This window comes from Sebastes fasciatus, chromosome 4 (genome assembly GCF_043250625.1).
Source record: "Sebastes fasciatus isolate fSebFas1 chromosome 4, fSebFas1.pri, whole genome shotgun sequence".
NCBI lineage: Eukaryota > Metazoa > Chordata > Actinopteri > Perciformes > Sebastidae > Sebastes > Sebastes fasciatus.
In genome coordinates this window covers 19,789,603-19,806,993 of record NC_133798.1, presented here as the reverse complement: position 1 = coordinate 19,806,993, position 17,391 = coordinate 19,789,603, and the positions used below count along the sequence as shown (strand labels likewise).

General features: G+C 40.7%; 1 protein-coding gene across 28 annotated transcripts in view; it reads right to left on the bottom strand.

Annotated features, from left to right (window-relative positions):
* Nucleotides 1-17,391, bottom strand: part of LOC141766074 (pleckstrin homology domain-containing family A member 5-like) — a 114,610-nt gene that overhangs the window by 19,239 nt on the left and 77,980 nt on the right. For 7 of the 28 annotated variants that reach the window (XM_074632525.1, XM_074632529.1, XM_074632537.1 and 4 more), the window contains 8 exons: nt 15,982-16,082; nt 14,262-14,377; nt 11,430-11,936; nt 8,086-8,566; nt 6,052-6,138; nt 5,209-5,328; nt 3,144-3,197; nt 1,267-1,347 (listed from right to left, as the gene is read on the bottom strand). In XM_074632525.1, the coding sequence (XP_074488626.1) occupies nt 1,267-1,347; nt 3,144-3,197; nt 5,209-5,328; nt 6,052-6,138; nt 8,086-8,566; nt 11,430-11,936; nt 14,262-14,377; nt 15,982-16,082 (1,547 nt within the window). Of the gene's footprint in view, nt 1-1,266; nt 1,348-3,143; nt 3,198-5,208; nt 5,329-6,051; nt 6,139-8,085; nt 8,567-11,429; nt 11,937-14,261; nt 14,423-14,735; nt 16,083-17,391 lie in introns of all 28 variants that reach the window. The other 21 variants (XM_074632526.1, XM_074632528.1, XM_074632536.1 and 18 more) reach the window with 8 other exon arrangements.

Sequence of the window (17,391 nt, the reverse complement as noted above, 5' to 3'; positions counted from 1 at the left end):
ATAAAGCAGCACTCCCAATCAACTGTAAACAGAGTATTACTTTGGTGTGGACATTTGTTTTAGGATAGTGGAATATTATTGTGTCCTCCTGCTAAAAGTGAAACTTAATTTACTTTATTGCACTTAAATTATGCCATAAAAACAACCCCATACAATTCCTTTTTTTCACAGTAAGATATAGTATTTGCCAGAGGTGGGACCAAGTCATTGTTTTGCAAGTCACAAGTAAGTCTCAAGTTTTTGCACTCAAGTCCCAAGTCCAGAGTCACGAGCCAATTCAAGAAAGGCAAGTCCCAAGTCAAGACAGGCAAGTCCAGAATCAAGTCGTAAGTCAAGACAGTCAAGTCCAGAGTCAAGTCCCGAATCAAGACTAACAAGTCTCAAGTCAAGCCCCAAGTCAAGACAAGCAAGTCCAGAGTCAAGTCCCGGATCAAGACTGACAAGTCTCAAGTCAAGTCCCAAGTCAAGCAGGTAAGTCCCTAGTCAAGACTGACAGTGCCCAAGTCAAGTCCAAGTGCAGTCATGAGTCATTATAGTTATAGTCCAAGTCAAGTTGCAAGTCTTTTTATTTTTTCAAGTCGAGTCTAAAGTAAAAAAAAAAATTGTGACTTGAATCTGGCTCGAGTCCAAGTCATGTGACTCGAGTCCACACCTCTGGTATTTGATAATGCACTGAACTGAGAAGTGACATGTCTGACAACACAGACTTAAGTCCCACTAATTAGAGTCCCTCTGCCAAATCCAGGCTGCTCATCTAATGAGAGGGAAAACATTCTGCACAGGGTTATGAGAAGTCACAGACTAACCTTCACTGGTTGGGGCACCAGACATAACAAGATGAGTAAAGACTAGAGGCTTTGCTGCGTAAATGATCTGACTGCAACCACAGCTTTATCTTTTCATTTAGGACCGTCCCACAGCTAGCCGAGTGTTTTCTAAACACATAGAAAGTTCTAGAGTAAACTATATCCAGCCCCCACAGACAAACTTCACAAAGAGAGTGAGGAAGGGATTCGACTGAACAGTGAAGCAAACACATCATACTACTCCTTTACAAGTCATGACCATATTGGCATGACTTCTCATAAGAAGAGGAGAACAGTCAAAAGCAATGGATGAGGAGGTGCTGGCGATACAAACGATACAGGGAGACCAGTCTCAAGATGCCATGAGGACACCGGAGGAGGAGGAGCATTGCAAAACAGACCAAAATAACAACAGCGACTGGTGAAGATGAGGCGGAGCAAAGCCTTTGGCTGGCCTTACTTGCTGGTAAAGTTGAGGCCTTGGGGCAGAGTTCTCAATCAAAGTGTGAGTCATGACGATTAAAGGGTCATTTTCCTTCATCTAGTCCAGTGTGGAGAGGAGCGATATAGCATGTGTCAGTTCATAGCAGTGCTTCACTTCAGAGACAACACCGACAATGTTGTTACACGTCGCTCTCTCGCACTCATGAAGCAGACTCAAACAGGGATGGATGCAGCAACCAGAAGCAGTAAGAGACGCTTACAAACAGGATCAGGAAGACATTGGCTGTGTCCGAAATCGCATACTATGCACTACATACCCAATATGTGTACTACATACCCAATATGTGTACATACCCAATATGTGTACTACCGTTCAACATTTATGTACAGTCACACTTTTGTGTGACTGTACATAAAGATGGACGACGCATACAAAAGTGAAGCCAAAAGCAGAATCACAGCTGTTAATCATGACGTCTCACTTCCTTTTTAGAGCCTCATATAATTAATTTAAACCAAGCTTATCAGAAAAATGAACACTTGAACATACTGTACATCAGCGTGATAAGAACCTAAAATGACAGAAATCATCTTTGGGGAAAAAATTATTTGACATGTACTTTGACTTTTTAGTTTGGCTTATGTCTCATCTGTTAACATGGAGGGGGCAGGATTTATGACCTATACTGCAGCCAGCCACCAGGGGGCGATAGAGATGTTTTAGCTTCACTTTTGGGGAGCCGTCATGTCCTCTATCTTTATATACAGTCTATGTTTCGGACGCACTGAACTATAATTACCACGTCACTTCCTGAGAGCCTCCTCACCGGTTGGAGGCGTGTTACCATGGTAACCTGTGCCAACCTCATGTGACCAAACCATGATTTGTTATAATCATAAAATCAGAACTAATTTAAAAACTATATTACACCAAAGTGGAAACTTATACTTACACCTATATTGAAGTGTTTTGACTTTACAGAGCTGTCCGCCATTGTCGGTTATGAATGTTGTCATTACTACCGCATTGCATTGTGGGATATTTATGCCGGTGTAGTGTCCAATGTTTGCATACTATAATATTTTACCCAAAATAGTTTGCAATTTGCTTACTAATGTACTTAATAGCATGTTAGTATGGAATTTCGGACGCAACCATTGTAGTGCAAAGCTCTAAGACGCTTACTTGTTGTTAGCCATGGAAAGCTCCTGTTAAACTTTGATGTATTATAATGATACAAAAACAGTGAGCACTACTGTTGCTGTATGTGGTAGTAGATGGTAAATTAAAATGTGAAGCCTGATCACTTTTACTTTCAGAGTGAAGAGCATAAAGTACATAATTCTCAATGGTTACACAAAATCTGAGGCTATCTCATTTAACTATGAAATTATCTCCTCTATACTTATTATCAGAAATGTGTTATTGTGCCTATGTGTACTATATATTGCACTTTTGTAATTACTCAAACACCCGAAGCACTTCAGAGCAATAAAAAAAACAGCAGATGAAATTTCTTTGCAGGCCCTTAATAGTTCAATGACATGATACACGCCTCTTTATATGCACTGTATATGGAAGACATGAAGCTTGTCCAATAGAGTGATATTCAGTTAGTATAGCTGACAGTGAGTTTAGGGTACATATTCAGACTAATGATGAATGAATGAATAGGTCCCTCTAGGGACGGGAGTTGCAAACTAGCTCAGGCTATAAATGTTGCTCCATGCTATGTAGTTTATTACAATGAACATTAAATAACTCATGATAAGTTAGCTTGGCATTAAACAGCATCAGCAGTCAGTACTGATTAATATAATAATAGCAAAGCATCAACGGAGTTCAGTTCATGACAGGAAGAGACAGGGCCATGCAGTCATGCATTACCCCACCTGATTGTCCAAAAACATGAGGTTCCTTTGGAGGTGATGGGAGAGAATGTCGTTCTAACGTCAGCAGCAAAAAGAAGAGGAAATAAAAGGCAACAGGAGAGTGAGACAAAAGAAAAAAGGACGTCACAGTCTTTCTCTGATGCTCTATCTCTCTCTCTCTCGCTCGTTCACACAAACACACAAGTATGTCACGTACAGTGAGTGTACCCAAAGATAACCGGACAGGAAGGAAGGCAGGACAAGTCAAGGTGAAGAAATAAGGTCAGGTAGCAGCAGGTGTGCTATATAAAGTAACAGAATGAGTGCACTATGGGAAATGGGAGACTACAGCTCCAAAATGACCAAATGGTCATGTACGGACTTGACCAAATGCAGGCAAAACACAAAGAAAGCAATAAGCTAAGGTTGAAATAATACTTAAATTGTATCACTTAAAGGGAAAGTTCGGGTGTTTTGAAGTGGGGTTGTATGAGGTACTTATCCATAGTCAGTGTAATACGTACTGTACATGACGGTCAGCACACCATCAGTCTGGAAAAAGAGACAGGAGTACCAGCAAATGAGCAAAGCAATGCACTGCTGTGGGCGGGGAAGGCAGAAAAAAAGTATTTTAGCCACATAGAAGGCTCACCTAAAAAAAGAAATCAATTTCCGTTTAAGTTTACTCTATATTTAGAATATTTCCCGACAGGGAACGGAACTGAAAGTGAAACGTATCTATACTGTTCTTTAACAACAGGGTCTGCTGGTTTTGAAGACAGCATAGATACGTTTCACTTTCAGTTCAGTTCCCCGTTGGAAAGGGCTGTCTGGCGGCAAGATAAAGCAGTGAAACTATTCTAAATATAGTATACACTTAAAGGAATATCGTTTTTTTGGGTGAGCCTTGCTTTTAAATGGCTAAAATATGTTTTGCTGATGCCCCACAGCACTATAATGCTTTGCTCCTGTGCCGGTGTTACACCGAAATCTGTGACCGCAGAGAGACAGCAACACATAATGTAACCAATTCTGATGGCTGTCATCAGAAAATGTGACCGCACTGTACCTATCTTCTACTTTTCTTTTAGAGTTTTGTGAATATATCTTTAAATTAAAAATATTAAAACACATTTATGTTTTTTAACAATTTAGTTTTGTGAGTTTTTTTGTCACATATTTGCCTCATTTATTATACAGGTACAGTGGGGTCACATTTTCGACGACAGCTATCAGAATTGGTGACATGTGTTGCTGGTTCTCAGCGATCACAGATTTCGGTATAACACCGGTACTCCTGTCTGTTTCTCCAAGCTGGAGGTGTGCCAACCGCCGTCTACTGTAAATGGATTAGTACCTCATACAACCGTACTTCAAAACACCCAAACTATCCCTTCAAATTACATCACTTAAACTGGGTGTAAGTATCTTGATACTGAACCCACTAAACTTCATAAGGTAAAGACAAAATCTTTGGCTAAACTGGTACAAGGAGATAAACCTAAATCCCTCATAGCAAACCATTCTCCACTTCAGGCCTGGTTGACCTACATCAGGAACAGTCAAATCTGTACTCCGACGTCTTAGAGGAGACTTAAAATGCAAAAACCCTGAATTAACATTTACGTATGCCAGTGGCCTTAACCTCCTTAGCCGGTCACTCTTTAAGCTCACCAATGGCTTTAAGTTTAATTTCCGGCTAACATCTGTCTGGACTGTTTAGGGATGTAAAATGACAATCAACTGTTTGCCTAATTTGAAACAGATCAAATGTAATGATCTGATGGACTATATCAAGTCAGATGCTGCTGGTTGTAAAATAAGTTTCCAGATATCTCACACGTTTTGGGAAAATTTCAAAGCAAGTTAGCTGATCCCTAAATATGATGAAGAGACCACTTCAAGCCAAAGAGAAGTCCTTTAAGGAGAAAATGCCTACTGTAGCGCCTTTTCTCCTTAAATCAGCCATGTGTGAAGACCAAAAAAAAAATCCTCTGGATCGAGATGGATAATGGAAGTGGTCAAAGATGGCACACACACCACACGCTAACACACAACCCTGGAGGAGCATCTCTAGGGGCCTGACCTTTGGGTTGTCGCCATCCATGTTTAGTTGCATAAGCTGTGCTACAGTGTGCTCCCGGATACTGTTTAGCTCTGCCTGCTGCCGCCGCAGCTTTATCAGCAGCAGAGTCAGTTCCTCAGGCTGCAAGGGAGGGAGGAAGGGAGGGAAATACAGCCACAATGAAACAGGGACACACCGCACGGGGAGTGGGAGAGGAGAGGAGAGGAGAGGAGAGAACACACCAGGACAGGAGATTTAGAGGTATCAGGCTCCCAATAGGTGAACAGTTTATATCTAGGTATTGAGTTTTTCATGCAGCTCAGGAACATAAGATTATCCAAGCCGGTGCAATCGCTGTCGGCAGCATGCAAATTCGACCACTCAAGACAGAAGAGCAGTTTAGCATTTATTACAGAACCCAGTTCACACTTAAACCAGCTCCGTGAGGACAGAGCACTGTGTACGGCTTTGACATAAATTCCTGATCTGGCTTAGAGAGTTTTGAGTGACGGGGTTTTTAAGTCTCCACTGATGTGAAGCGAGTCAAAGGAGCTCGTGAAGTGAGCATACCCTAAATCCAACCACTTGGAACACACATCTGCCTAAATCTGTCTCTAAAGGTTCTGTCACAATGTCTTCTTGGAAGGGAATGAAGGACAGAGAGAGGGAGAGGGAGAAAGGGGAGGGTAGGTGGAGTTATAAAAATAGCCTTGTCTTTCAAAGAAGTCCAATTAAACCCAAATGAATGAGTGTGCGCTCTACACACTTATTCAAGCGTGAAATTACTGGGCGGTGTATTACAGAAATTCCGTAAGAAGATAGTGATGGAGACAGAAGGGGACAACAACATGGATAAGAACTTACTGTTTTGCCTTGGAGAGACTGGGAGTTGATAGACTGTACTGGGATCCCTGCAGGCATAGACCTCCTATCAGGTGGGTAGGCATACTGCTGGACACAGTCAATTAAAAACAAAACTTTAAATAAGCATTCACAGCTGAACGGATCAACCAAATACAAAGAAACATTTTGTTCATATCCTCAGCGTTATTTAGCCGTTTAGATACTTTATTTTTTATTTGCCAAAGTATTGAAATATCAACCTGTCACAAACACAACTCCATCTCCTGTCAAACAAAGAAAAGTTTAATCTCACTCAATTGTCCCTCCCTGACAGTCAAGCTGACGCTGAAGATAACAAAAAACGGGGATTTATTAATTTCCACGGCCGCACCTAACAATTATTTTTTTATCGATTAATCCAGTAATTATTTTTTGGATTAGTAAACTAATTTATTGATTCCTTTAGAGATTATTTTTTAAATTCCTGATTAATATAACAATTTATCTACCCAAAATAAAAATAAAAAATATGTCTGATTAATATTTAAATATTTTATTAAATCATCTTCTCTTAAAAACAAACAAATGTAACAAGATAATAAACCCTATTTGTCAGATACCTGATCATTCAAAAGGATTGCTGTGACACAATTAATTTAATCATTGTCATAGCAACCCTTTCCCTGACATGAAGAATTAGCATTTTTACTTAAGTACTTCACTTCAAACATAAAAATGGTTATGACAGTATTACAGGATTGATTTCATGCTTTGACCAGCCACACAGGCCGATGCACGTTTGCAAATCGACATATATTTGTAATTGATGGCGTAAATTACGTCATCGAATCACCCTAGACTTATTCATCTCGTATCGTGCCTAGCTTTAATGGATCATAACATAATAGGTATGGAATTAATCTGTAGATACTCTGGTTCGAGGTGAAACCAAACTTTGATGGATGTCAGTTTTTGAGCCCCGATAAAGTTCAAAATGTGGCCTGCAAAGACGAAGAAAGGCTTGTTTTTAACCCATCCATTTGCCGGGAATGCCTTTTGATACTGAAAAGGTTGCGGTTCACTTGTGGTCCCTAACAGCCGGTTAAGAGGAGCGAGGAGACAGCAGTCAATGACGGTGTAAAACAGTCAATAAAATAGTTTTTCAAATTATTCTGAATTGTCAAAACCTCGAGAGGTCCTCGAGCATACGGTCATAAATAAGCACAAAAAATAAATTATAACATAGTAATGATCTCCATGGAGATTAATGGAATTTTGTCTGTGCTGCTCAAAATATATTTTTTAAAGGTCCCATATTATGCTCATTTTCAGCTTCATACTTGTGTTTTATGTTTCTACTAGAGCATATTTAGATGCTGTAATGTTCAAAAAAAACTTTTATTTTCCTCATGCTGTCTGCCTAGATAAGGTGTGAATGTGAGTGTGAATGGTTGTCTGTCTCTATGTGTCAGCCCTGCGATAGGCTGGCGACCTGTCCAGGGTGTGTACAGTACTCTGCCTTAAACCTGCTTTATAATAAAGAAGACATGAAAATCTTGCTTTTTACAATATGGGACCTTTAAATTACTTGATGGATGGAAACTTGGGTTCATTGTTGACCTCTGGGACCAGTAACAAAATTAGCTAAAACACTCTAAAAGCTAATTAGTGGACATTTCAGAGTAGACTATTTTGTTACATGCCAAAATTACATTTAAACATATAATCAGTGACATTTTTTTCCAGGAACAGTGTCCCCCGATTATCCAAAGTACACGCTGTTTCTTTAGAAAGACTATTTCTGAAGTAAAAAGTAGTTCTAATGGAAACTGTTGGCGGCATGTTCTGACACTGATCATGGAAACAGATGTTGCAGTTAAATTTTTTACATTGTCATTGACATTTTTGATGCTGGGAGCATCATTCACCTGCATTTTATATCATGGATATGTCAAAATCTGAGCAAATAAAACCAGAACTATCTGCATAACTAGATAACAGGGAAATTAATAAGTAAGTGATAAATAATTTTTTTTTATGTGTGAATTAACTGACCTTGTTGAGTTGTGGCCGGTGCCGTCTGTCGATGCTCATGTCTCCTCTGTAAACAGGAGAGGACACCTCTGAACGAGCACTGTTCATGTTGTAGGATCTCATCGGAGAGTAGCCGCCGTACATAGACAGGGAGCCGTGGGAGGGAGAGGGGGGGATGGAGTGGCTTGGTGCGGCATGCTCCGACAGGTTGATCATGGTTTTGGGACTGGCCATGTTGCTGTAGAGCCCCGGCGGTCTAGGGGGGTACCCCTGTCTTTGCTGCCACTCAAATAACTGCCACATGGTGTCGTCGCGCATGGAGCGGCGCTTGTCACCTGAGGGACCCATTGCTTGGTCGTACAACGATGGCGACATGCTGCAGATGCTGTCCCGCTGTGCCATGCTATTCCTGGGCATACTGCAGTAGCCGTCGCCATAATGAGGCATATAGGGTACCCGATGGCTGGGCATGTTTCTGGGCAGCGTCTGGTATGACGTAATGCTGGGGAGAAAAAAACAAAAAAAACAGAAGTTGTTATGAGGGAGTTGAAGAGATCTTATTCACTTGATCAACACAGAGAAACTCTTCGACTAGTGTTCAGTGAAAATTAAATAATTTAGTAGTACTTTTTACTAATTAATTAATAATAACTCACATGTAGTGAGCAGTGGGCAACCCCGGGTCTGAGAAGTGAAGCCAATGTGGAAGTGCCTTAAACTTGCATTGTTTCTTATAACCAGCAGGGGGCGACTCCTCTGGTTGTTAAAAAGAAGTCAGATTGTATAGAAGTCTATGAGAAAATGACCCTACTTCTCACAGTAAACATTGTAAACATGAGTTTATGGTCTCAGTCGCTAGTTTCAAGTCTTCTTCAATACAGCATGATGTTCATTTAGTAAATTATGGTCCCATTTAGAGTCAAATAGACCATAAAGCAGGGTATGCTTTAGGGCGTGACTACCTTGTGATTGACAGGTCACTACCTCAGCGTTGTCCGGTCTGGGATTTATCTGCGTTTTCATCTTACAACGTTAACCCTTTCACAGTGTGTTTCCAGTTCATGAAAGTTAAGTGTAACATTTTGGTCGCCTAAAAAAGCTCCACCCTCTTGTATCACTTCTGGTTGCAAAAATGCCAAACTTGAAGCTTCAAAACGGCAGTCCACAAACCAATGGATGACATCATGATGACTACGTTCACTTATATACACTCTATGGTAGTGAGCAACTGGCTTTCATATCTATTTTTTTTTTTTTTTTTTTATGTCTTTACCATCAGCCCTCAAAAGGAGGTACAACAATTTTACAATTCTTCAACTACTTTATTTTTTGTTTATTTATTTTCCTAAATGAAATGTGATTTTGTTTCATGAATAATGAATGTTCATGTGGAAAGTTTAAAGTAGAAAAGAAGTTGTTTATAGTCAATTAATTTTTTATCTTAAATAACACCAAACAAAAACACCCAATTCTAACTTTCTAGCTAACTCAATCATCAAAGCAATGTAAAGTTCTGAAAAAACAAATCAGTGCAAGTTTTTGATTTGGCTTTTAAAAACTTTGTAGTTGCAAAACACCTCCGGTCTAGTCTTCTTCTACATGGATTCAAACCGGACGCTTCACTATCAAGAACCCTCCCAAAGGACAAATTAGACCTTTCTAGTGACAACACAGCCTTGAAAAGCTTCTCTTCCACAGAGAGTTCAATGTCAGTGCAGCTGGCATCGAGACAGCTTCATATTAAGACTAAAACAGTCTCTAAAATGCAGTAGCATTAGAAAAAGGCTTGTGACTACATGGAAACTAAGTGTTATTCTGGAGGACATGCATGTCATGACAAACAGAGACTGTTGAAAGGGTTAAATGGCGAGAATATGGTCAGGGAAATAACACGCTTATCCCAGAGGACCACTATGGAAATAAAGGCCAATGACCTTGTTGTGGTTTTATCCATGATACTCTTTTTAAATTCAGGCATTGCTCAAAGCAAGTATGTCCATTTTTCTAAATAAACGTACTCAAGGAGTGAGTGAGTGGAGGCAAGGAGCCAAGAGGCTGTGTCAAACATGAGCACAAGCCAGGCGACGATAACCAGATGGACAGACAGACACACTAACAGACGGGCAGACAGGCAGACACAGTGAGAGAGCAGGTTTAATCTCAACCAATTAAAACTGGGACTCTCACAGCAGGGCCAGAAACAGGCATGCAGTAGCTCTGCTCTGCTCAGCTATTGTTTATCCCCAGTTCTACTTACTAATACACTCAACACTGTAATATCAAAGTGTTTGAATCACGGTGAGGAGCGTGTGAATCCTCTGGCTTTAAACAACACAGCTTTGCAGAGAAATGGGACTAAGAAGCTTTGGAAAATCGGAGTCTGCACATATACTCTACGCGGGCCCCCTCAGATGTTTTAAGGAGAATCCCTCCTGTCTCAAGATGCGGTTGAATCAGCATTTCTACATTATACCAAGTTTAGCCAAGTTCCACTTCTTGTTGAAGTGGGACGAGATTGGACTCTTGTGCAATAACCTAAAAACTACTTGTGCTGGCATATTTTCTCCTCTTGCAGCAAAAATAATATGAGATCGCACAATGAAATATTGAAACATTAAAGGGATAGTTCAGGTGTTTTGAAGTGGGGTTGTATAAGGAACTTATGCATAGTCAGTGTATTACCTACAGTAGATGACGGTCAGCACGCCCCTAGCTTGGAGAAACAGACAGAGTTACGGTTAAACATATTTTAGACACCTAAAAAAAGTCAGTTTAAGTGTACGCTATATTTAAAATAGTTTCACTGTTTCATCTTGCCGTCAGACAGCCCTTTCCAACGGGGAACTGAACTGAACTGAAACTTCTCTTCTCTCTACTAAGCCAGCAAACTTGAGTCTGTTGACAAAAACAGTATAAATAAGTTTCACGTTCAGTTCAGTTCCCCGTCGGAAAATATTCTAAACATAGCATACACTTAAACTGACATTGACTCTCTTTTTTTTAGGTGAGCCTTACTTTTATGTGCCTAATATACGTTTTGCTGCCAGCCCCATTGCTTTGCTAGTGGGATGTTGCTCCTGTCGGTTTCTCCAAACTGGGGGCGTGCTGACCGTCATCTACTGTAGGTAATACACTGACAATGGATAGGTACCTCATACAACCCCACTTCAAAACACCCGAACTGTCCCTTTAAATTACATCACTTAAACTGGGTGTGAGTATCTTGATACTGAACCCACTAAACTCCATAAGGTAAGGCAACATTCTTTGGCTATACTGGTACAAGGACACAAGAGCGATTATAAACCTAACCCATTCTCCATTTTTTTTTTAAAACCTGCAAACGGTCATATAATCAAACTAACCTCCTGGTATCATCATCCTGGTTGCGTCCTCTTTGCGTGCGGACCCAATGCTCCAGTTGCTGCATAGAGCTGGTCCTACTCATGCCGCGTTCTGGCTCATGGGGGGGACTTCGCTGAGGAGGGACTCCAGTCGCCTCAGCGGGACAATGCTCACCGGATCCATTGACCTGGGGGCTGCGGTGTGACCCGTCCATTTCTGCCGGAGTCTGCAGCGAGGCGATGTTAGCCTTGATGGCTGCGGCCTGGGCTGGCTGCAGCTTGATACTGTTGATCTTGGTGAGCGGGCGCTCGCGCTCCGCCCCATCCTTCTGGAAGCCGTAGCGCTCGGCGTCTCGCTGCTTCCTCTCTTCGTCTGCTGTGGTGGAGGTGACCGCTGCGGAGCGCTCACGGTCAGCCTCGCGGTTCAGTTCATTGTTCTGGATTTCAGGCTGTGTTAGAGGAGGCCTGTGGTTGGCCACGTGGTTGATCTCTTGTGGTCCACACTGCTCCACTTTTAGCCTGTCCAACCTGATAACGACAAAGAGGAGATCTTAGAATAATAACGATTTAAGACCCTGCGTTAGCTGAAGGCAATCAAGACACATCAGATCACCTGCGCTGAGATGGAAAGATGAATTACATTAGATTAAATAGGCAGCTGGGATATTTATCTGTGTAATAGATCACCAGTAAAAGGTGTTGTCTCAAGTATGGATAATATACTGCAGACCTGATGCATTACCTGTGTGAACCCTGCTAATGGGTGCAGCTCGGAAACAAAAAGAAAGTGCAAAGAAAATGGCTGGAGGTGCACAATGTTTCTTCCAGCTGCCGGAGGAGCCCAGGCGTGTAAAAGGAAATCAGATATCTCCAATAAAACACTGACTCTTCTGGGGCGCGTCACAAAGGTGCTGCTCAGACTCCGGTAATCCATTCGCAGCTCCCTTCTGCCTCCTCTCTAGAAGGCCTATATACAGCTCTGTGATCCTTAGGGAGGTCTCCAGAGGTAATTGACACCACTACTCCTTGGCCTTAGACAGACTCAAGGTCACAGCTTCAAAGTTTGGCAAATTCCCCTCAGCAGCACGGCTCACTGGGTTAGCAATAGGAGGGCAGTAGGAAAGGCATTCCTTCAGAGTTTCCACTTGGATCCTTTTAAATAGCAGCACTAGTCACGTAATGTCTTCTCCAGCCATCTGTGGCTCCACCAGCCCAGTAGAGCACACATTTAGCCCTATGAAAGGTCTGGGTGCATTTACTCATACTGCTTTTGAAGAGATTGTGGAGACACTTTAAGGGAAATGTCCAACAGATGAGGATTTGGGCTACGGTATCTTTTTAACACTACCCAACAGCCTGTAGTAAGGGCTGTCAAAGTTAACACGATAATAATGAGTTAACGCTAATTTGTTTTAACACCACTAAGTTTTTTTACGCATTAACGCAACTTCTGATTTTTTGGTTGTAGCGGGCTCAGATTTAAAGTTAGAGTGAAGATGCTGGCACCATGTGAAACTAGAAAACCTAAAGAATCCATTGGTACACACCCTGTCATACTAGCTTGTCATGAAGGAGGTTAAATAACGTTCCAAACATGCGCTAAATTTTGGCGAGAAAAAACTGTTATGGCCATATTAAAAGGGGTCCCTTGACCTCTGACCTCAAAATATGTGAATGAAAATGGGTTCTATGGGTACCCACGAGTCTCCCCTTTACAGACATGCCCACTTTATGATAATCACATGCAGTTTTTTATAGTCAAGTCAGCACACTGAAACACTGATAGCTGTTGTTGCCTGTTGGGCTTGAGTTTACCATGTTATGATTTGAGCATATTATTTATGCTAAATGCAGTACCTGTGAGGGTTTCTGGACAATATTTGTCATTGTTTTGTGTTTTTAATTGATTTCCAGTAATAAATAGTTAAATATATTTGCATAAAGCAGCATATTTGCCCTCTCTCATGTTGATAAAAGTATTAAATACATGACAAATCTCCCTTTAAGGTACATTTTGAACAGATAAAGAATGTGTGATTAATTTGCGATTAATCCCGATTAACTACGGACAATCATGAGATTAATCGCAATTAAATATTTTAATTGATTGACAGCCCTAATGAAAAGATTTGATAGGACTGTCCATAGAATACAATACACTAGATACATCTAGATAGGTATTACAATGCCGTTACACTAGATAGTCTTATAACGGCATCACACTGTCCTATTTAACAGTGCTATTCAGTGGATTTCAGGCACTACTGCTCCATGTAATTACAAAGCACTTTACCACTACGCCTCTGCTCACCCATGTAAAAGGAGGGCATTAGACAGGCGGGCTGCCAAATGACAGACATTTAGCACAGTTTAAAAAAAAGAAGGAAAAAACCCTCTCCTGATGAGTCAGTGATCCTCATCAGCCAGCGCAGCTGTGCACAACATCCCCTGAACAACCTGCACCGTGCATTCACAGGGACTGTATGCACACATGCACAACGGCATTCGTGTGTATGTTACTCTGTTATAAAATTCAAGAGTAAAAATAGTTAAAGACAGTCCAGAAATGTCAAAAGCGGGTGGTGAACTGTTGCTTAAGAACTTAACAGGCTTAACAGAGGGATTTAAAAGCATTTGCTTACAGTACAAATAGTAAAAAAAGAAAAATCAGGATGGAGAAATGAACCAAGGAACCAAGTCAATCGTCCTTGTTTTTAGAACCGTCCTCAAAGGCCATTTTCAAATGTCTTTTTCTTTCATTCAAAAGCGAAACAATCCGCTGTAATCTCCCAAACTTCAAATAAAATACAGGCTCTCTGTAAAAGTGACTATTATAGTGAACCTTTTACAAACCTTTTCACTGGCTCTGAATGCACAAGTGCAGCATCTGTCATTACTTTCATCCAAGACTCCATCTCTTTGGCTGTGTCAGAGCAAAAATAGTATGTCCGCATGTTGGGATGCGTCGCCTGTTTTGACAATGGACAGGAAAAGTGACACACAGAGAAGATTACCTGAAAGAGAGAAGAGAAAAAAACATCAAGTCAACCGGGATTGTTAGCACTTTAACCCTGACCGGTGAATCAAGGTTGGTTGCTTTCATGTATCAATAAATAACAAGAGTGAAGAGCTGTTGAGATACTTTATGAGGCAACAATGATGTATGTCATGTGTTTTAGCAAATAGTGGTGAAAAATGTGATGGTTTGTGAAATACTCCTGGCTGTGGGCATCTGTACATCCACATATATCAAACAATGAGTCACCTGAGTTTCATGCATACCATTAGATTAGGGCAGTAAATCTGCCACAATACTGTAGGACTCACCATGCAGTTCATTGTATGGCAGAGACATTGTTCCGTAGTTGCTCTTTTCCATGCAGTGAACAAACCAATTTATTGTTAAAGCCAGACACAGAAAGAGAAAAACAGAATGTTTAGTGAACAACCTCAATATCCTGTTAACCAATGTCTGAAAAACAAACACAAAAAGCACTGTCATTGCTCCAATTACTTCAGAATAATATGGAGAAATAAGGAACTTTTAATGACATGGTCATTTAAGAGACAGGAAAAGTTTAAAATATAAAATATGAAGTCAAAAAGTCATCCCATTCCTGAGCGATTCTCTGTAAACTGAAGAGGTCATGGGCTGCTCTCGTGTTTCTCTCTCTCGGCCTGAGTCTAAGTTGGAAAAGGAGTGGGCCGTGTGGTTGGAGAGACCTTGAGCAGACTCCTGGGCGTCTGTGTTTGGCTGTGCTTGGCAGGACAACTTTGTTGTCTCTTCGGGTTTATGAAGGTCCCACAGTCAAATACTCTACACACCACTGAGAGCCCATAAAATATGCCTGTTGCCCTGTAACTTGGGGTTTCCGAGTCAACTAAGGGTATAGCAATGCTCTAGTGCTACAAGCAGTAGCCAGCACAGACATAGCACTGTCGGCGGCAAGTGCTCTCTTTGCTTTCTTAGCATGAGCAGAGTGCAGTTCAAGTTTTAAACTAGAATTACCACCTCACGGTTATATGCCTCGCCAAACAGTCAAGTTGTAGTTTACATCCATGTCTGTCCAAAATTTCATCACTTTATCATTTAATCATATTAGACACTGGCCTGAAATTGTCAGAATTAGCATATGAATTATTGAGTTATGGCCAAAAACATGTTTTGTGAGGTCACAGTAGGGTGACCATTAGAGGCTGTGACAATCATGACTTATCCCATTCACTACTATCACCCCCTTTGATCACAGGGCTATCCCCCTCATTGACGCACTGAGGAAACTTATTGTTGTCAGTCAATTGCAAAATATTTCTAAATTAAAGAAGAGAAAGACAAAACATTTTCAAAGCAATGTAAATCTAGAAGTGATAACACTGTGGGAAGACCACTACAGCAAAAAAAACTATTTTCTAACTTTAAAACTGTATATCTGTGATCAAAAGTACCTCTTACCAACTATCTCATTTTATTAGATATTTAAACAATACTGATGCTATAATTTAGCTCCCAATGTCTGTATCCATAAAATGTGCAGTCTAATAAACTTTGAGAGGAATGAAAACATGCACTGACCTTGAAAGCGTATTTTCTGTTAATGTGATCATCAACCGACAGCATGGAAACACGAAAGCTCGGTAGGAGGATGCTGCCGAGTATCCCCTCCTCTTTTTCATCTGCAGAGAAAAACCAAGTCAGCACAAAGCATTAGGGGCTATTTCTGTCAGTCAACGTCATTTTCTAATGATATTACACTCTTGTGTGGAACACTAATTTGTAAACAGAAAAAAAGGCCAAAAGACAAACCAAGTGGATTGTGAGATAAAAAAAGTAAAAGAGCAGTGTGTTGGTCAGATGAGCGGAGTCCAATCAGCTGAAAAGATGAGCATTGATTCAGTGTCCTATGCAGCTCGGCCGCTCTAATCCTCATTAAGTTAGCAGACAGGGCTGCACATCAACAATGGAGCACTCTCCACAGGGGGGATTAGATTGAGTCCCCAGTTTTAAGCAGAGAATTGCTTAACCTCCTAATTTGTTATAGGCAATCTGAATTGCTTACCCAAAACAGTGCAGGAAAACAAATGATATCAGGGAAGTGACTGCTGCAGGCCCATCCCTGCATTTGCTTTGTCTGTTTAGTGATTGTGTGTGTGTGTGTGTGTGTGTGTGTGTGTGTGTTGACCAAGGTTATAATAGTTTTAAATTTTCAATTAGTTTTTATTTTATTTTGGTATTGACTTTTCAATTTAGTTTTAGTTTAGTTTTCAGAGTGCCTTTGTTATAGCTTAGTTTCAGTTATTCAGAAAGGTCTAGTTTTACTTTTCATAATTGTTTTAGAGTAGTATGTGTTTGTTTTTGTTAGGGCCAGCTATAATATCTCAGAAGTATGTAACTATACTGTATATACATACAAAATACATGGTTGGAGAACTATGTAGGAATGGCCATCTAGTGAAGCACATGCGGCATAGTACCTTAGTATACTGGAAGGTCAAGTCTGTACACTTTTTTCCACAGGCAATATTGTTTCAGTTTAGTTCTTCTTAAAGGATATAGTTTTATTTAGTTTCCATTAACTAAAAAACTAGGGCTGTCAATCAATTCAAATATTGAATCGCAAATTAATCACACATTTTTTTCTGTTTTAGTCTCAGTTTTAGTTTACTATAATAACCCTCGTGTTGACTGGGAATGTTATGTAACAGTCAAAGTGTCCTAACACATACTGGTAGTAACTGGGATGAACGAGGCTCATCGTGAAAGGTGAGTAATATTATAGGGAATAAGCGATATCTGAACTCTGGTCGGCCTCTGGTCGTTAAGAGGTAGAGCTGTTTGCCCTGGAGCTATGATAGAGCTCATTACTGAAGTCTGAAGGATTGATGTATTTGCCAGCGTCAGCTCTACCTGAGCTAGCCCATCTGACCCACACCTTTTTATTCACCAAGTCTCTGAGTCTCTGCGCAGAGGATCCTGTAAAGCTCA